Source organism: Macaca fascicularis, chromosome 6, assembly GCF_037993035.2.
Source record: "Macaca fascicularis isolate 582-1 chromosome 6, T2T-MFA8v1.1".
Lineage (NCBI taxonomy): Eukaryota > Metazoa > Chordata > Mammalia > Primates > Cercopithecidae > Macaca > Macaca fascicularis.
The window spans coordinates 125892229-125913613 of NC_088380.1; the positions used below are offsets into that span (position 1 = coordinate 125892229).

A 21385-nucleotide genomic window follows, 5' to 3' on the forward strand; every position below is an offset into this window, starting at 1 on the left:
CACCACAGAGATTGGGGTAGAATGGGAACAGCTCCTAACCAAGTTCTCACTGTTTTACCCAGATCAAATCCCATAGATTTTTTAAAATAAATACTTCTCTATGTGTTATATGCATGGGTCAACCATTGGTTGTTTTCTACAACTTTGTTCAATTTTATTGTTGCTTTTTGGAGAAAGGACTTACCAAGCTGTTTACTCAGCTGTTCCAGAAGTTCCACTCTCCCTGCTATGTTTCTTTGTTGGTCTTCCAAGGTTTTACAACCTTTTTTTCAAACTTCCCACATCTCCCTTTCCATCCTATCCTCACTCTTAATTGATGACCTCACCTTGTAAGTCTCTGAGAAAGATAGAATCAGACAAAACTTTTTCATCATCCCAATTTAAAGTTACAGATCAATTACATTTGTTCCTGGCTTATTCCCTCCTGTTATAGTGGAGGAAAAGTCCTTCTATCAAAGACCATTTTCTCGAGTTCTACTCTGAATCGCATTCTTTCTTTTCTTCTCTACTCTCCCCTGTGTTTTCAGTTCTCTTCCTCTCTGTCGAATCCTTCACATCAAGACAAAAATGTGCTTTAGTATCTCCCATCCCAAACCCCTGCTTTGACCCTGAAATATTTTCCAGCTGCTATCCCATTTTTCCCACTCACATTCAGCTTTTCAAAACTATAGACACATGTGGTTTCTACTGCCTTGTTTCCCTTTCATACTTACTTAGCATATAACTTTCTGACCCAGTTACACCCATTAAAACTGCTCTTGTTGAGATTCAGGTGATATCCATGTCAAGTATAGTGGAAACTTTTTAATTATTTCTTAATCTGTCTTCTTAGCATCATTCAACATTCTTCACTACTCGTGCCTTGAAATGCTTTTCTCTCCTTTTCTCTTGATGCGAGTTTCTTGTAGCTTTTTTTTCTTAAACTTACTATTTATTCCTTCATAATCTTCTTTCTTCATCCTTCCTCTTCTATTTGACCCATGAATGTTGGTCTTCTTCGTGATTTGTACATTTTATATCGGTTTTCCCCAAAACCTTCCCTCTCATACCCAGTCTTTCCATTTTATGAAATTATATATTCATCCTTATAGCTGCTCAAGCCAAAAACCTGGGAATCATTTGTTTTTCCCCCACCTTCTCTTGCTCTCCAAATCTATCAGCAGATCTGTCGGTGCTTTCTCCAAAATATGTCTTGAATCTACTATTTCTCTCCAGCTTCATTACTAACCACCTATATCCAAGCTGCCAACTCCTGTTTTAGTTACTGATGTCTCCATTTCTACTCTTGCCATTTAGCTTTTCTCTCATAAGAGAGTGATCGTAATGATATACTTAGCATACAAATCTCAGAAGCTGTCTTCTACCTACAACTTATTGGTGGCATTCCCTTACATTCCTTTACCATGGCCTGCGAGACCCCATCTGAGCTGTCATTTGCTATTCTCTCCAATCTTTCTCCCAACATTTATCTTTCTGCTTAGCAGACTCAATCAAACTATTTTCAAACCAAACTCTTTCCCAAACTCTTTCTGCATTCTTTTCCCACTGTCTAAAATGCTTTTCTTCCCCCTTGTTGTATCGTTTATTCCTTCTTGTCCTTTAGTTCTCATACTTTTCTTTTTTTCTTTTTTTTTTTTTTGAGACAAAGTTTGGCTCTGTTGCCCAGGCTGGAGTGCAGTGGTGCGATCTCGGCTCACTGCAACCTCCCCCTCCTGGTTCACACCATTCTCCTGCCTCAGCCTCTCAAGTAGCTGGGACTACAAGTGCCCACCACCACGCCCAGCTAATTTTTTGTATTTTTAGTAGAAACAGGGTTTCACCGTGTTCACCAGGATGGTCTCGATCTCCTGAACTTGTGATCCGCCCACCTCGGCCTCCCAAAGTGGTGGGATTACAGGCGTGAGCCACCGCGCCCGGCGTCTCGTACTTTTCAAAGAGGACTTCCATGATCACCTTATCTCAATTCTCCTTATTCTCCATTTCTTTTCTTTGTAGCACTTAATACAAGTTGTATTTAGTTTTCTGTTATTTGCCTATTTTTTCCACTAACATGTAAAATGTAAATGAGGGTGGTGATTGTATCTGTCTTAAAAATTCTTAAATCAGGTAGAATTCTTGCCGCACAGTGAATACTTAATAAATTTTTGTTGAATGGATGAAAAAATAATGGAATTGTATCAAGTGATGTCAAAGGCATAGGATGGTAAGATAATAGTTACTTACCTCTCTTATAGTGAAGTATCTGCAAATGAGATGAATTATTACTGTTAGACTATATGTTTGAATGTATTAAATTAGATATTTGGCTGATAAATTTCATGATTCCTTTATTTTAGCCTTTTCTACCCCCTTCTCAAAGTAGAGCTGAATATGATTCAGAGGAGAGTCTGGGAAGTGATGATGATGATGATGATGATGATGTTTTAGCATCAGATTTCCATCTCCAGGAGCATTCTAATTCAAATTCATATAGGTATGGAATATTTTATTTTAAATTTCTTTTTAAAAATCATGGTTTATATAAATAATATTTTTGAAAAAATACGTGTGAAATTAATAGCTTGTTGACTTTATAACACATTATAACCCAGATTTCTTTAGTTGAAATTGTTAAATTCCTTTCCTTAACAATAATTTCTATGTTGACTTTATAACACATTATAACTCAAATTTCTTTAGTTGAAATTGTTAAATTCCTTTCCTTAACAATAATTTCTCACATACCTTTGTTTGTCCATTAGTGGACTATCCGTAATTTGCATCATTCCTCACAAATCTTGCTCCAAGATTATACCTTGCATTTTGGGCTCTAACATAAACAAGTTCTACTGTTTTAGTCTAGAAAATATAAAGTATTTTCAGTAGAACACTAGTACTATAAGATATCAATAGGCACTATCTTCAAAAAGTACTCTGTATACCATATAAATGTACTAAATGCTCACCTCTGGCTCCAGTACTGCGTTATTCTTACATTCATGAATGATGGAATGTTAACTTGTCTCTGTTGATATGTTTACATCTAAAACATATATATGTTTTACTAAAACATGGTATGTTAATGGCGTGATAAAAAAATGTAAATTTTCCAAAAGAGATAAATGTATGAGGACATTGAAGTCATTCTTTATTTAAAAGTTACTATGAGATTATTTACTTCCTGGTTTATTGAGAGTTTTTTTCCCCCTGCTGAATGAATTTTACTTTTTCAGTATATAAATCATTTAAAAGTCAAACTGCACAACTCAACAACAAAAAGACAAATAATTTAAAAAATAAACGAAGGGCTGGGCATGATGGCCTATACCTGTAATCCCAGCACTTTGGGAGGCCAAGGTGGTCAGATCACTTGAACCCAGGAGTTCAAGATCAGCCTAGACAACATGGCAAAACCCCATCTATATTTCTAAAAAAAAAAAAAATGTTAATGAACAAAGGACTTGAATAGACATTTCTCCAAAGATGATATGAAAATGGCCAATAAGAATATGAAAAGATGTTCAATATCATTAATCATTAGAGAAATGCAGATCAGTTTCCCAATGAGGCAACATCTCATATGCATTAGGATGGCTACAAAAAAAAAAAAAAAAAAAACATAACAGTGCTGGCAAGGAGGAGGAGAAATTGGAATCTTTGTGCACTTTTGGTGAGAATGTAAAATGGTGCAGCAACTGTGAAAAACAGTATACTGGTTCCTTAAAAAATTAAAAATAGAAATTAACATATGATCCAGCCTTTCCACTATGGATATATACCTGAAAATATTGAAAACAGGGACTGAAACAGATATTTGTACTTCCCATGTTCTTAGCAGCACTAGTTACAGTAACCGAGGGGAAGAAACAATCAAGTGTGTTTTAACAGGTGAATTACTAAACAAAATGTGCTATGTATGTTCAACGGAGTATTATTCAGCCCTAATTAGGAAGGAAATTCTGACACATGCTACAACATGGATATAATGCTAAGTGACATAAATCAGTCACAGAAAGGGTTATAGTATGTGATTTCACTTATATGAGGTACCTAGAATCGTGAAATACATAAAGACTAAAAATAAAATAGTGGTTTTCAAGGGCTGGTGGTGGGGGGAGATGGGGAATGAATTTAGAGTTTCAGTTTTGCAAGATAAAAAGAATTCTGGAGTTGGATGGTGATGGTGGTTGCACAGCATTATGAATGTACTTAATGCCCCTGAACTATAAACTTAAAAATGGCCAAAATGGTAAATTTTATGTTTTTGTACTACTGTTAAAAAATAACTAAAAATTCAGTCCTTTAAGAAATAAATATGTTCCACTTGAAATAAAAGAGAAGCTGACTTTTTTTTTAATCAAACTATATAAAAATGTGAAATCACAAGTTTGACTTAAGCTTCTATTTACTCTATCCGATTTCTTCTGCACATCCTCTACAGCAAATCACTTTTATTAGCTTCTGGTTTATCCTTCTGTTTGCAAATAAGCAAAAGCATCTGTCCAAACTTATTCCCCCAGATTTCTTGCAGAGGGTAGCATACTACATATAGTGTTCTGCTACCTGCTTTTTATTTATTACTATATATGAAAACTTACTCCATATTAACATTTAGAGATCCTTCTTCATTACTCCTTATGGTTACCCTAATATTCCTTAGGTCAAAAATAGTTATTCAACGAGTACTCTCGTCGTGGACAATTTTGGTTATTTTTGCACTTCTGCTATTGTAGATAATGCTGAAACGACTAACTGGATGTGTATATTATTTTGTTTTCATAGAGGGGTATATTCAGGTTGATTCCTAATAGTGGAATTTGTTGAATCAAAGGGTAGTATACTTTTCTAAATTCCTATAGAAATTGTTAACAGATCTATTGTTGCTTTATTTTTAGTTGGTCCTTGATGCGGTTGGCAATGGTGCAATTGGTGCTCAACAATTTGAAGACTTTTTATCCCTTTGCAGGTCATGATCTTGCAGGTAATAAATAGCTCCACTTGAACTCATGGTACCATTGCCTTTGACTTACTACGTGTTTTTGTTTTTTTTGTTTTTTTTTTTCTGGAGTGGGGGAAAAGTTTAGTGACATCCTGTTATAGAAGTTAGATTTCTTTTAACTAAACCAACCGTCTGTAAATGTATCTGTCATACTGTTAGGTGCTTGAGGAGGGCAACATCCAAGAAATCAAGGGCACTGAACGTGATATGATTGACTATATTGAGACTCTATACTCTAGCCAAGTGTTAAGGGATTTTACAATGGAGAGAAAACTAAACAAATGCAAAAGCTAGCAATTATTAACTTCAAAGGAGGAAAAGATTGTACAGGAAAGAAAGGGGCATGATAACATTCTAAGTGATTCTGCTATGAACTATAGTTCTGTATATACGATACGGTAAACACAAAAATACCAATTTAACGAAATATTTTTATGAGACTCTATCATAATGATGACAGAGGAGTTTATTCTCATTATGCCATAGTAGTAAATCAGTAGATCATTTCTGAAATTGAAAAATTAAGTATTAAGCATGTTATTTAGATATAGAGAGGTAAGTAGTAGGAATAACTAAAAGTTGAAAGTGAGATCAGGACTCCAGAGTATGGATGGACAGAATTGCAAAGTGCTGAGTTCCATGGCAAGTATTATTTAATTTTAACTTTATGTTTTGTTTTCATTTTCTATAGCTCTTAAAGAGTTATATGCCATACAGAAATTAGTCCGATACAAATTAAAGCAGGAGTGTCCAATCTTTTGGCTTCCCTGGGCCACACAGGAAGAATAATTGCCTTGGGCCACACATGAAATACATTCATACTAACAACAGATGATGAGCTTAAAAGAAAAATCACAAAAAATTTCATAATGTTTTAAGAAAGTTTACAAATTTGTGTTGGGCTTCATTCAAAGCTGTCTGGGCCGTATGCAGCCTGTGGGCCATGGGTTGGACAAGTTTGATTTAAAGCAATTAATTTTCCCCACATACATATTTTCAAAATCTTCAGATACATTTTTCTTGTAATATTGAAGTCAGAAGCAGTAATGTTGAAATACTTACACAGATTTATGGCATACCTTTTGTAATCCTCTGGGTTTCTTTGCCCATCTCACCTTGCACATCTTCCCTGCCAAAGTGTATGTTAATATTTAATCTCAGTCTTTTTTTTTTCCTGCATCCGCTCTCCCTGCTCTCATTTCAGTCTTCCTTAAAATTGAATATGGCATTTTACTGCATAAGATTAATATGAGTCAGTGTTCCCATTTTAGAGCTTCCAGTTAGTTCACCTCTTTGTCATGCGGTTCTAAAAACTCTTCAATGTTGGGAACAAGTTCTTCTCCGACGACTTGAAATCCATGGTGGGCCACCTCAAAATTATATCGCAAGTCATACCTCTGAAGAGAGTTTGTCTGCAGGTCCTGCAATTCTTCGCCACAAAGCTTTACTGGAACCTACGAACACTCCTTTCAAGTAGGTTTTCTTATGAATATTGTTTGGGTTTTTTTGTTTGTTTTTTGAGATGGCATCTCGCTCTGTCATCCAGGCTGGAGTGCAATGGCACAATCTCAGCTCACTGCAGCCTCTGCCTCCTGGGTTCAAGCGATTATCCTGCCTTAGTCTCCTGAGTAGCTGGGATTATAGAAGCCCGCCACCATGCCTGGTTAATTTTTGTATTTTTAGTAGAAATGGGGTTTCACCATGTTGGCCAGGCTTGTCTCAAACTCCTGACCTCAGGTGATGCACCCGCCTTGGCCTCCCCAAGTGCTGGGATTACAGGTGTGAGCCACCACACCCACCCTGAATACTGTTTTTAAGATAGGAGTTTTACTTTTTGGGCTGCACATTCTTGTCATAACTACTCAACCCTGCCAATGTAGAGTGAAAGCAACCATAGACAACATGTACACAAATATATTCAGTTGTTGTCCAATAAACTTTATTTCTTAAAATGGTAGGTAGACTAGATTTGGACTGTGAGCCATAGTTTATTGATGCCTGCTCTAGAGCAGTGCTGTTCAAAATAACTGGTTACAGAAGTGTTAAAAGTTTATAGCACTAAGCAGCAGTCAACAGATGCAGCACAATTCCTGTCAAATTACCAACATCATTCTTAACAGAATTAGGAAAAAACTATTCTAAATTTCACATGGAACCAATAGAGAGCTGGACTAGCCAAAGCAATCCTAAGCAAAAAGAACAAGGCATCACATTACCTGACTTCAAACTATACTACAAAGCAACAGTAACCAAAACAGCATGGTACTGGTACAAAAATAGACAAATAGGCCAGTGGAACAAAATAGAGAACCCAGAAATAAACTCATGAGAATTTGTTCTACAGATTATTTCATCACTCAGGTAGTACTAAGCCCAGTACCCAGTAGTTACTTTTCCTTTTTTGGAGACAAAGTCTTGCTCTGTTAACCAGGCTGGAGTGCAGTGGCATGGTAACAGTTCACTGCAGCCTTCACCTCCTGGGCACAAACGATCCTCCTGTGTTGGCCTCCTGAGTAGCTGGGATCACAGGCATGCAACACCATGCCCAACTAATTTTTTGTATTTTTTGTAGAGACGGGGTTTCACCTTGTTACTCAGACTGGTCTCAAACTCCTGTGCTCAAGCAGCCCATCTGCCACAGCCTCCCAGAGTCCTGGGATTTCAGCTGTGAGCCACCATGCCTGGCCCCCAATAGTTATTTTTTCTGATCCTCTTTCTCCTCCCCCCTCCCCCCTCAAGTAGACCCCACTGTCTGTTGTTCCCTTCTTTGTGTTCACGAGTTCTCAACATTTAGCTCCCACTTTTAAGTGAGAACATACAGTATTTGGGTTTCTGTTCTTGTGCTAGTTTGCTAAGGATAGTAACCTCCAGCTCCATCCATGTTCTTGCAAAAGACATTATCTCATTCTTTTTTATGGCTGCATAGTATTTCTTGTATCTGTACCACATTTCCTTAACCAGTCTGTCACTGATGAGCATTTAGGTTCGTTCCATGTCTTTGCTATTGTGAATAATGCTGCAGCGAACACTTGTGTGCATGTGTCTTTTAGGTAGAATCATTTATATTACCCTAGGTATATACCCAGTAATGGGATTGCTGGGTCAAATGATAGTTGCATTTTTAGCTCTTTGAGGAATCGCCATACTGCTTTCCACAGTGGTTGAAGTAATTTACACTCCCACTGACAGTGCATAAGTGTTCCCTTTTCTCTGCAACCTTCCCAGCATCTGTTATTTTTTATAAATAATCTGTTATTTTTTAATGATAGCCATTCTGACTGGTGTGAGATGGTATCTCATTGTGCTTTTGATTTGCTTTCTCAAATGATCAGTGATATTGAGCTTTTTTCTTATGCTCATTGACATGTACGTCTTTTGCAAAGTGTCTGTTCATGTCCTTTGCCCATTTTTTAATGGTGGTGTTTGTTTTTCTTTTGTAAGTCAGTTGAAGTTCGTTATAGATGCTGGATGTTAGACCTTTGTCAGGTACATAGTTTGAAAATATTTTCTCCCATTTAGGTTGTCTGTTTACTCTGTCGATAGTTTCTTTTGTTGTGCAGAAGCTCTTAAGTTTAATTAGATCCTATTAATTAGATCCTATTTGTCAATTTTTGCTTTTGTTGCAATTCCTTTTGGGGTCCTTGTCATAAAATCTTTGCCTGTTCCTATGTCCAGGGTGGTATTGCCTAGGTTGTCTGCCAAAACTTTTATAGCTTTTGGTTTAACATGTAAGTCTTTAATCCATTTTGAGTTGATTTTTGTGTATGTTGCAAGGAAGGGGTTCAGTTTCAATCTTCTGCATTTGGCTAGCCGGTTATCCCAGCACCGTTTATAGAATAGGCAGTCTTTTCTTAATTGCTTGTTTTTGTCAGCTTTGTTGAAGATCAGATGGCCAGAGGCGTGTCACCTTATTTCCCAGTTCTCTATTCTGTTCCAGTGGTCAATGTGCCTGTTTTTGTACCAATACTTTTCCATTTGGTTACTGTATTTTTGTAGTATACTTCAAAATCAGGTAATGTGATTCCAGTTTTGTTCCTTTTGCTTAGGATTGCCTTGCTATTTAGGCTTTTTTTTTTTTTTTTTTTTTTTTTTTTTGTTCCATACTAATTTTAAAATAGGTTTCTCTAGTTCTGTGAAGAATGTTGTTGGTGGTTTGTTAGGAATAGCATTGAATCTGTAAATTGCTTTGGGCAGTATATCCACTTTAATGATACTGATTCTTCTTCTCCATGAACATGGGATGTTTCTTCCATTTGTTTGTGTCTTATGTGATTTCTTTGAGCAGTGTTTTGTAATTCTCATTGTAGAGATCTTTCACCTCCTGGTTAGCTGTATTTCTAGGTATTTTATTCTTTTTGTGGCAGTTATGAATGGGGCTGCCTTCCTGATTTGGCTCTCATCTTAGCTGTTGTGTATAGGAATGCTGGTGATTTCTTGTGCACTGATTTTTGTATTCTGAAACTTTGCTAAGTTGTTTATCAGATCTAGGAGTTTTTGGGCTGAGACATAGTGTTTTCTACATATAGAATCATGTCATCTACAAACAGGCATAGTTTTACTTCCTGTCTTCCTATATGGATGCCTTTTATTTCTTTCTCTTTCCTGATTGCTCTGGTCAGGACTTTGAATACTAGGTTGAATGGGAGTGGTGAGAGAGAGCATCCTTGTCTTGTGTTTATTTTCAAGGAGAATGCTTCCTGCTTTTGCCCATTCAGTATGATGTTGGCTGTAGGTTTGTCATAGATGGCTCTTACTATTTTGAAGTATGTTCTTTCAATACCTAGTTTACTGGGAGTTTTTACATGGATTGATGTTGAATTTTATCAGAAGCCTTTTCCGATATAATTATGTGGTTTTTGTCTTTAGTTCTGTTTGTGTGATTCATCACGTTTATTGATTTGCATATGTTGAACCAAACTTGCATCCTGGGAATTAAGCCTACTTGATCATGGTGAATTAGCTTTTTGATGTGCTGCTGGGTTTGGTTTGCGAGTATTTTGTTGAATATATTTGTGTTGACATTCATCAAGGATATTGGTTTGAAGTTTTTTTGTTATGTCTCTGAAGGTTTTGGTATCAGGATAATGTTGACTTCATAGAATTAGGTGTGGAGGAGTTCCACCTCCTCAATTTTTGGAGTAGTTTTAGTAGGAATGGTATCAGCTTTTCTTTGTACATTCAGTAGATTTTAGCTGTTAATCCAGCTGGTTCTGTGCTTTTTTTGGTTGGTATGCTATTCATTACTGATTGAATTTCAGAGCTCATTATTAGCTTTGTCAGGGAATTGTTTCTTCCAGGTTCAGTCTTGGGAGGGTGTGTGTGTCCAGGAATTTATCCATCTCTTGTAGGTTTTGTAGTCTGTGTGCATAGAGGTGCCCATAGTAGTTTCTAATGGTTATTTTTATTTCTGTGGGGTCAGTGGTAACATCCCCTTGGTCATTTCTAATTGTGTTTATTTGGATCTTCTCTCTTTTCTTCTTTATTAGTCTAGCTAGCAGTCTCTCTGTCTTACTAATTTTTTCAAAAGACCAGCTCCTGGATTTGTTGATCTTTTGAATGGTTTTGTGTGTCTCAATTTCTTTCAGTTCAGCTCTGATTTTTGTTATTTTTTATCTTCTACTAGCTTTGGGGTTTATTTGTTCTTGCTTCTCTGATATTTTCCATTATGATGTTAGGTTGTTAATTTGAGATCTTTCTAACTTTTTGGTGTGGACATTTAATGCTATGAATTTCCTCTTAATGCTGCCTTAGCTATGTCCCAAAGATTTTGGTAAAGCATACCTACTTTTGTTAGATCCTATGGCCCTAGGCTAGGGATCAACAAACTATCGCCATCCCCACAGGTGAAATCCAGACCTCTCCATGCTTCTTTAAATAAAGTTTTATTGAATTATAGCCATAAATGCTCTCAATTTTGCATATTGCCAGTGGTTGCTTTCCCACTGGAAGTCGACAGTCCCTAATTCAGTTCTGAAATGTTCCAAAATTCAAAATTTTTTGAGTACCAACATGATGCTATAAGTAGAAAATGCCACATGTAAGTATTTAACACAAACTTTGTTTCATGCATACAATTATTAAAAATATAATTTCTCACCTTCACTGCCTGTAATCCCAGCACTTTGGAAGGCCAAAGTGGGTGGATCACCTGAGGTCAGAAGTTCAAGACCAGCCTGCCAACATGGTGAAACCCTATCTCTACTAAAAATACAAAAATTAGCTGGGCGTGGTGGCAGGTGCCTGTAATCCCAGCTACTCAGGAGGCTGAAGCAGGAGAATCACTTGAACCTGGGAGGTGGAGGTTGCAGTGAGCCAAGATCGCCTTGTTGCACTGCAGTCTGGGCCAAAGACTGAGATTCCATCTAAAAATATATATATATATACACACACACACACACACACACACACGTGTGTATGTATGTATATATATAATTTCTTACCTTCAGATTATGCATGTAAGATGTATGTGAAACATAAATGAATTTTTAATTTAGACATATATATTCAAATATTTCTAAATCTGAAAATAGATGAAATTCAAAATACTTCTGGTCGCAAGCATTTTAGATAAGAGATACTTTACCTGTACAGTATCAGACTTGAGTAGTTGTGGCAGAGACCATATGGTCCACAAAGCCTTTAAGGAAAAGGTTGGTGATATGATCTGCCTCCAATCATATAGTCTGATTGCAGTTAACTTATTATAATAAACATTTATATGGCACCAAGGAATTGTTGCAAGTTAATCAGAAATTTCTGAGGTTTATAATTAAATTTGCTGTCTCTCTCTGTAGATCCAAACACCATCTGGCACTGTCTGTGAAGAGGCTTTGGCAGTATTTGGTGAAGCAGGAAGAAATTCAGGAAACCTTTATCAAAAATATATTCACAAAGAAACGGTGTCTAAATGAGGTCTGTATAAGTTAAAACCTGTTTACTATTTTATTATTAAGTCTTTTATATTATTATGTAACCATTAAAATGAGATGTATTTTACAGATTTTATATGATAAACATAGGCAATTAATGCTTAGAAAAGTGTAATTTAGAAGGGGGCAGTATTTTCATAAATCAATTTAATTTAATTCAAATTAAAATGGGACTTTTTTCCTTGAAAAAAATGTTTAAGATTCCACATCTTGTTTCTTGTATTTTGAATTGTCATGATCATCAATTTAAGAGACAAGATAGAAATTTTCTATGATTTTTCATGTGACAATTAAAAGAAGTCTATCTTAGAAGTTTAATTGTAACTGGGTTTATATACTGAAAAATTTTTATTTTATGTATGTATTTTTTTTGAGACGGAGTCTCTGTCACTCAGGTTGGAGTACAGTGGCACCATTTCAGCTCACTGCAACCTCTCCCTCCCAGGCTCAAGCAATCGTCCCACCTCAGCCTCCCAAGTAGCTGGGACCACAGATGCATGCCACCATGCCCAGCTGATTTTTTGTATTTTTGGTAGAGACAGGGTTTCACCATATTGCCCAGGGTGGTCTTGAATTCCTGCGCTCAGGCAATCTACCTGCCTTGGCCTCCCAAAGTGCTGAGATTACAGGCTTGAGCCACTGCACCCAGCCAACTTTTTAAATATGTACATTTTCTTTTCTGTGGATTATGCTTAAATTAATGAAATTTTACAAACCCAAATTAACCTATACTGTAACTGGTTGCTTATACCTTGATATTATCATAATGGTTTGGTTTTTTTTGTTTTTGTTTTTTTTTTTTTTTTGGTCATTTAGTTTAGTGCTAGTAATAAGTACCAGTTTCATGATATGGGGAACTTGCTTCTTTCATTTGAGAAGTTTTGTTACTAAAAAGTCCAGGTGAACTAAACAGTAGACATAGTGATGTAGTCAATTATTTTTGTCTCCTGGACTGATAACAGAGAGTTCAGAACTGACATTTGGTATGTGAACCACATTTTGCGTAGCACTGAACTAGTCTGAAAGCAAGCTTTGTACAGTTTTTGAAGTTGGAGGAAACACTGAAGATACTTCGGTTGAAGAAATAAATTGAATGGTTTCACAATAGACAAGCAAAAAGCAAGATGACATCTAACCTTTCTGCCTTAAAGGAAAATTACATATGTATCTCATTGTCTCTCAGTTTAAGCACCAATTTTAAGTGGAAACTGTATATGCTATTATTTACTATTTGCCTCATTTTGTAAATGTATTCAAATCAACCAAGTCGGGAAATAGTGTGTAGCATTCTTGCTGACTTAGAAGAATTTTGACCTGAGTACCTTTGTATAATATTGAAATTTAGACAAACATGAATGTATTTCATTTGTTTATTTGATCTTTTTTTAAAAAAAATTGATATATTTGACTAATCTTACAAAAATCTTATTTTTCTACTGCTGATATGTTTGGGTATTTGGGAAATGAAGTAGTTCTGAAAACAATACAAAGAAACTATTGAACCATTATATTGTCTAGTTGATCCAGGAATAGAATCATTAAGGAAATAGAGTAGTATAATCAAGCCAGAATACATAAACGTAGCAAATAATAAATATAACTACACATTTTAAAATTTCTGTTATTCTTTGGAGTTTCATGATATCTCAAGAAATTTTTAAAATTATTTTTATTGTAATTATTTTAATCAGAAGCGTGAACATGAATGTTAGACTGACAGTTTTGTGACTATCATTAAGCTAAATGTTTTCTTTGAATTTTGTTTTTTTAATTCAAAATGACTATAATAGCCCTTACTTTGCAGTGTTTTGATAAATTTACTTAAACCTTGACACAATTAATTATAGTTATTAAAAGTTTGTTGTTATTGCTTTGTTTTTTTATTCTTGATAGTGATACTCTTAAAAATAGTGTCTTTTTGATAACAAATATGAAAAGAAAAATGTTGTATAGTAAAGCATAGATTTGAATGGAATTAAATAGAATCTTTATAGAGTTTGTGTAAAATTAATCTTTACTGGAAAGTTTACTAGTCTATTTTTAGTATTAACAAAATCACCTTCCATCTCTTATTTTTCTAAAATGATGATTATACTTAAATATTTTAATTGAAGTCACGTGATTTTCCAGGTGGTTAAGAGATACATATATGACAGGCCCTGTATTTTGGATAGCAGGTGATGGGAGAGTATTCTGAGAACTGCTCTTTCTTTATTTATGTGTTTGAAAATGAAATTTTATTTACAGTTTCTTCATCTGACCCTAAAATCCTGGTTTTCACAGATCTTTTCTTTTCCTGTATAGTAAGGTTTACTGGTACATGTGTTTTAAAATAGAGTGTCTTCTCTCTTTGTATTTAAATAGAAAGTACAGACAACTGCAATTAGATTAAGTCATTCTTAATAAAAACTTGGGACTTGACAACTCCCATCATTGTTCCCAATTCCTTTTTCTGTTTTTTTGTTTTGTTTTGTTGAACTTTCTGAGAAGAACTAAAAGTCTTGGAACAACTCTTTCTTTAACAAGTACTGCTATTCCCTTTTAAGAAGTATATGTGCTTCCAAGCAATTTATTGACTGTTTCTGGCTTCATCAGTGGAAGAGAATTATAAAAATGTAGAAATTGAAATTTTCTAATCAAGAGATTTTCCTGAAGGTTCAGATGTGGAGATAAGACATAGCAGTGAGTAAGAGAATAATTCGACTTTGTTGATGGTGCTCTGACACCAGTAGCTCTGATTATTTTAATATAAACTACTTTGGTTTCAATCATGCTTTAATGTCAACATTTCGAAATTGAGTAAAAACTTCTTAGGGATAGAATAAAAATTATAGTGGTAGTTAATGAGTTCTGAGGGATTAAGTTTTGCTCATCCCCTAACCATGCACATGCTTCTTATAAGGTGTATGAAATTTTAAGAATAACTGTATATTATATAGTGTTCTTTTCTAGTAAATTTGGTTTAAAATATAACATTTAAACAATCCCCAGTATTTGCGTGTTACATGTCGTCTTTACTCTTTGTCATGTGGTTATTCTTTCTTGATGAAGTCATTAGAGGACAACAGTGAAACCATCAAAAATTCTATGATGGAGGAGCCAAACATCAATAAGGTACAAAATATCATTCAACTGAAATTAGAAATTGCATTCTTTCACAAAAGAACAAAGCATTTGCATTTTAGTTTTAAACTGGTCTTTGTTTCCAATGGATTTAAAGTATTGTTCCCTCAGATTATTCTCCTTTTATTTTAACAACTTAAATACTGCAGTTGTAAAAGTGATTTCTGTTTTGTTAGATAAGAGAATGCAGTTTTAAAGAGAGTTGAATGTATCTTGTTTTGGCTACAAATTTTTCTGAGTAAATATAGCTAAAGTTCTTAATACATGTGATTACAAAAGCAATTGTTTAGTAGTATTTTAATTCTACAAGTATCACTTTTGAAGTTAAAATTCTCTCCTATGATATTAATTCCTAAAAATATAGTAAATACTGTTACATAGCGTTTATTTTACTGGTAGCAACAGCATGTAGCAAAGTGCCTTAAGGGTACATAGTAAGTACTCATGGTACTTGAGAATCAAAGCACAAAAGATGAGAATCTGTATAATTATGAAATAACTCCTAGGTGTTCTGTGATTGCATATTCAACTATGACTTTATTTTATTTTATTTTTGAGACAGAGTTTCACTCTTTCGCCCAGGCTGGAGCGAAGTGGCACAGTCTCAGCTCACTGCAACCTCTGCCGCCCAGGTTCAAGCGATTCTCCTGCCTCAGCCTCCCTAGTAGCTGGGATTGTAGGCAGCCACGACCACACCGGGCTAATTTTTTTTTTTTTTTTTTTTTTTTTTTTTTTTTTTTTGTATTTTTAGTAGAGACAGGGTTTTGCCATGTGGGCCAGGCTGATGTCAAACTCCTGACCTCAGGTGATCCACCCGCCTTGGCCTCCCAGAGTGCTGGGATTATAGGCGTGAGCCATCGCGCCTGGCCAACTCAACTGTGACTTTATGAGGTTGATATTTAACTCATGTTTTTCATATTCTCATGTTAAAACAATCTCAGCAGTGATTTTTAAGTGAAAAATTTCTCAAAAAAATTGTTAAAGTTACTAATTTCTACCTCTCATTCTTTCCAACGGGAGTCCTTTGGTAAAATAGGAGAAATAATTCTGTGCAATTACTTAAAAAGCCTGATTTGATATCAGGTGTATTTTATAACTAAAACTTTTGCAAAATAAGTATACGTGATTCATACTTTGAAAATTTCTAGTGGCCTTTGGGGGTTTTGAGGGAATATAATTCAAACTTTTAATCAATTAACAATTTTCCTTGCCTGGGTATTGATGATTACTTACTACTGTCACTGTCTACACATTATCAAGAATTCTTTTTTTTTTTTTTTTTTTTTTCTGAAGACAGAGTTTTGCTCTTGTTGCCCAGGCTGGAGTGCATGGCACAATCTCAGCCTATTGCAACCTCCACCTCCCAGGTTCAAGCAATTCTCCTGCCTCAGCCTCCTGAGTAGCTGGGATTACAGGCATGTGCGACCACGCCCAGCTAATTTTTGTATTTTTAATAGAGACAGGGTTTCTCCATGTTGGTCAGGCTGGTCTTGAACTCCCAACCTCAGGTGATCCACCTGCCTTGGCCTCCCCCAAAGTGCTGGGATTACAGGCATGAGACACTGCACCCAACCACATATCAGGAATTCTTATACAAACATTTTTGTTTTGATACTGTTTATAAAATGTTAATAATCAATGTTGTATTTCTATAGTCATCTTCATGCTTGACTTGACATCATGTCAAAATGCAGTCTTTTTGAGGGGTGGGTTAACATCATTTTGGCCAGCATTTTCCAAGCCCACTGCTATATAGTTTTTTAAAAAACTTTATAATATATGCCTGACCTAAAATAACTACATATATTTAAAGTGTAAAACTTGTTCAATTTTGGCATGTGTATACACTAGCAAAACCATCACCACAACCAGGATAATGATTATATCCATCAGTCCCCAGAATTTAATCCCTCCCTTCTTTTTCTGTCTCACCTGTGCCCTCTTCCCCAAGCAACTACCGAATTTTTTCCTGGTGTTAAAGATTAATTTGTTGTTTTCTGGAATTTTATGTAAATAGAATCATATAATACGTCATTTTTGGTTTATAGTCTGTGTCTGTTGACTTAGCATAATTATTTCAAGATTGATCTATGTTGTGTGTTTTAGTTGTTCATTCCTTTTTATTATGATGCTTATTACATTATATGGATATACCATAGTTTACCTGTTAATGAACACTTGAGCTGATTTTATTTTGGACCTATTCCAAATAAGGCTGCTTTGAATATTCATGCACAAGTCACATTGTATGGAAAAATGCTTTCATTTCTCTTGTGTAAATGCCTAGGCGTGGAAAGACTGGATCATGTGGTAGGTGTATGTTAAACGTTTTATGAAACTATTCAAATATTTTCCAAGGTGGTGGTACCATTTAGGTACATTCTCAATGGGTGGTGTACAAAATCCCATTCTATTTTTTTTTTTTTTTTTTAAGGCAGGGTCTCACTGTGTCTCCCAGACTGGGTGCAGTGGTGTGATTATGGCTCACTGCAGCCTCGACCTCCCGGGCTCAAGCAGTCCTCTTGCCTCAGCCTTCTGAGCCGCTGGGACTACACGCATGCATCACCATGCCCAGCTCATTTTTATTTTTTGTAGAGGTGGGGTTTCTCCATATTGCGCAGGCTGGTCTCAAACTTCTGGGCTCAAGCAATCTTCCCACCTCACCCTCCTGAAGTGCTGGGATTACAGGTGTGACCCACCATGCCCAGCCTTGCCTTACATTCTTACCAACAGTTGATGTAGTCTATATTTTCATTTTAACCATTCTAGTAGGTATGTAGTAGTAGTTCATTGTGGTTTTAATTTGCATCGAGCATCTTACCACATGTTTATTTGCCATTTGTCTATCTGCATAAATTGCCTTCAAATGTTGTGTTTTTTGTATTAGGTTGCTTGTTTTCTTAATTCAGTTTTAACAGTTATTTGTATGTTCTGGATAAAAATCATTTATCAGAAATGTGATTTGCAAATATTTTCTCTTATTCTGTGGCTTGTCTTTTCATTCTCTTTACAAAGTGCTTTCATTTTATTTATTTATTTTTAAACAAAGTCTTGCTCTGTTGCCTAGGCTGGAGTGCAATGGTGTGATCTTGGCTCACTGTAATCTCCACCTCCCAGGTACAAGCCATTCTCAGTTGTGCACTACCACACCTGGCTAATTTTTGTGTTTTTAGTAGGTGAGTAGAGTGGATTTCACCATGTTGCCCAGGCTGGTCTCGAACTCCTGGCCTCAAGTGATCTGCCCACCTTGGCCTCCTAAAGTGCTGGGAAGAGGGGCGTGAACCACTGCAGCTGGCCACAAGTTCTTTTGATGTGCAGAAGTTCTAATTTTGATGATGTCTAATGTATTAGTTCTGGTTATTCATTTTCTTTTGGTGTTGTATTTAAGAAATCTTTGCCTAGCCTAAGATCACAAAGACTTTCTCCTATTCTAAGTGTTTTAGAGTTTTAGTATTACATTTAGGTCTATAATACATTTCAAGTTAATTTGTTTACATGGTGTGAAGTATAGACCTCAGTTCTTTGTTACTGTTGTTGTTTTTGCATCTGTATTTACAGCATTATTTGTTGAAAAGATTATCTTTTCTTTCACTAAACTATCTCTTTCACCTTTTCAAAACTGACGCAGATGTGTAGGTCTAATTCTGGAGTGTATTTTGGGCCATTGATCCATCTTTATGGTAATAGCTCACTGTCTTTATCACTATAACCTTATAATAAATCTTGAAGTCATGTATTATAAGTCCTTCAAATATATTCTTCATCTAAGTTCTTTTCTTTTCTCTTCTTTCTTTCTTTTTTTTTTTTTTTTTTTTTTTTTTTTTTTTTTTGCCTTATCACTCTGACTTAGAACTTCCAGTCCAGTGTTGAATAGAAGTGATCACCAGCAGACATTATTACCTTGTTTCTGATCTTGGGGAAAACAGTCTTTTATTATTAAGTAAAATGTTTCCTTTAGGTTTGTTGTAGATGTCCTTTATAAGTTTGAGGACGTTTCTTTGCATTCCTACTTTGTTAAGAGTTTTTAATAAGAAAAGGATGTCAGATTTTTATCAAATGATTTTTTTTTTGTGCCTACTATTGAGATGATCATGCTTTTTTCTTTTTTAATATGATAGGTTAATGAATTTTTTTAAATGTTAAACCAATCTAGTATTCCCAGCATAAGCTATACTTGGTCATGATGTGTTATCCTTTTTATATATATAGTTACATTTGATAAAATTTTAAGAATTTTTACATCTATGTTCATGAAGGATATTAGTTTGTAGTTTTCTTACAATGTTGTTTGTGTTGGTCTCAGATTAATGCTAGACTCTTAGAATGAATTGATGAAGATTCTCTCCTCTTTAATTTTTGGGAAGAATTTTTATAGAATTAGTGTTATTTCTGAAGTGTTTCGTAGAATCCTGAAGTTTTTTAAATGGCAAAGTTGTGTCTGTTTTGGTTATTGTGAATGATGGTGCTATGAACATTGATATACAAATATCTCAGTCTCTGCTTTCAGTTTTTTGGGGTATATACAGAAGTGGAATTGCTAGATCATATAGCAATTCTGTGTTTAGTTTTTGATCTGCATAATCTCTTTAAATCTCTTTTAGCATTAATATTTGGATTCTTTTTTCCTCACATATCCAGCCCAATCAAAGCATGGCATCTTTACAGAGTGTGACTTGAAACTTTAGGAGATCTTTTGAGACCATATTCATTGTGATTTTTTTTAACTATAATGTTATGTTGTGAGGCCTTTAACAAATAAAATTATGTTCATAGCACACGCAAGTTCCGTCTCTGTTTTTGGCTGACTGTATCATGTTCCTGCTTCCTTCCCTTCCCCAGCTTAGATTTCATGATCCATCATGGAATCAGTCAATCACTTGCAAACATCCTTATCTCTGTTCTTCCTACACTATACTTCCCTTGAAATTTCCCAAATCTGCTTAACCCCAACTCTTTGTCCTATTCTGTGCCTGCACTCAAGCAGCTGAACATGTTTGGAGGAAAAGCACAAACCCTGGAGCTTGCCTCACTTTAAATAGCACAAATCCCAAATTAACATAAAACTTACCCTGCAGTCATAATAAATTGCTCTATAGCAAATTTGTTTTTTCATTTTCATTTTCATACTTTTTCCATTTCCTCAAACTTCCAGTATTTGTTTCCCACTCCCCACATATCAATATATTTTGCTGTTAAAATAAGTGCAGTCAGCAGTGATTTAGCCTAACCTGCCCATCATCATCTAATTTCTGCTCTATATGCAGATATTTTCTTCTGCCTCCTTTAACAGTGAGTGAACTGTCACCCTTTTATTCAAGAGCAGATCTTTCACTTGTGCACAGATCTTACCTGCTTTCACCTACCCGAGGACTTGTCTTCAGTTCTTAATAACTGAAGCCCATCTCCCTCTCTCCTCATCAGTAAATGTTTACCTCTCTCAAATTATTCTCATTAGCATGAGCAAATATATTTTAATGTTTTGCCTTTAAAAAATACTCCATTTCTCTAGTCTCCAATATAGCAAAATTCACTTAGAGTTGCCTATAAAGTCATTCAAGATTTAAGCAATAATGTTGAAACACTGTAAACAAACCACCTAGCTTAAGAAATAAAACATTATCAATTCCGTTGAATGTCTCTATGATCCTTTCCCGGTGGACTCCGCTTCTTATTCACCAGATATCACATTCTGTCTAATTTAGTTATTATTTCCAGCCCACTCCACTGAGATTGTCATAGACATGGTCACCATTGACTTCCAATATACTAAATTTAGTAGTCAATTATCTGTCTTCATATGATTCAACTTCTTAATAATCATTTGGTAGTGTTGACCCATAACATTTTTCTAAAATTGTTTCCTCACTTAGTTTCCATAATATCAAACTCTTCTATTTCTTATGTTAGCTAATTGATAACTACTGAATTGTCTTTTTCCGGTCCTTGAAATATTGGTTGCCCCAGAATTCAGTTCTCTTAGCTTTTTATCTTTTCTATCTTTACTCTCTCCTTGGGTTATCTCACGATTTAAATATTAATATCTGTATACTGACAACTCTCTAATCTCTCTAGTCCCAACTAATTTCCCGAATCCAGACATTGACTGCTGCAAATCTACTCCCCACTGTTTCCTTCACTTATGTCCATCTCAGTAAATGGTACCTTTACTCACCCAGCTGTCAGGCCTGATAACTAGGATTCATCCTTTTTCTTTCCTTCTTTTACTCAGACTATGATTACAGCCCATTAACAAAATGTATCCCAATTCCAAACACTTATCACTGTCACCATTCCTACTTCCCTAATCCAATCCACTATGATCTTTCACTTCAGCTACTGTAGTTGCCTTTTAACT

At 35.4% G+C, this 21385-nt stretch overlaps 1 protein-coding gene across 17 annotated transcripts in view; it reads left to right on the forward strand.

Moving 5' to 3' along the window:
- Positions 1 to 21385, forward strand: part of DMXL1 (Dmx like 1) — a 174898-nt gene that overhangs the window by 118980 nt on the left and 34533 nt on the right. For 11 of the 17 annotated variants that reach the window (XM_073994088.1, XM_005557571.4, XM_073994089.1 and 8 more), the window contains 5 exons: positions 2337 to 2473; positions 4875 to 4960; positions 6250 to 6451; positions 11773 to 11890; positions 14959 to 15021. In XM_073994088.1, the coding sequence (XP_073850189.1) occupies positions 2337 to 2473; positions 4875 to 4960; positions 6250 to 6451; positions 11773 to 11890; positions 14959 to 15021 (606 nt within the window). The remainder of the gene's footprint in view (positions 1 to 2336; positions 2474 to 4874; positions 4961 to 6249; positions 6452 to 11772; positions 11891 to 14958; positions 15022 to 21385) is intronic. The other 6 variants (XM_045394140.2, XM_005557572.4, XM_005557574.4 and 3 more) reach the window with 1 other exon arrangement.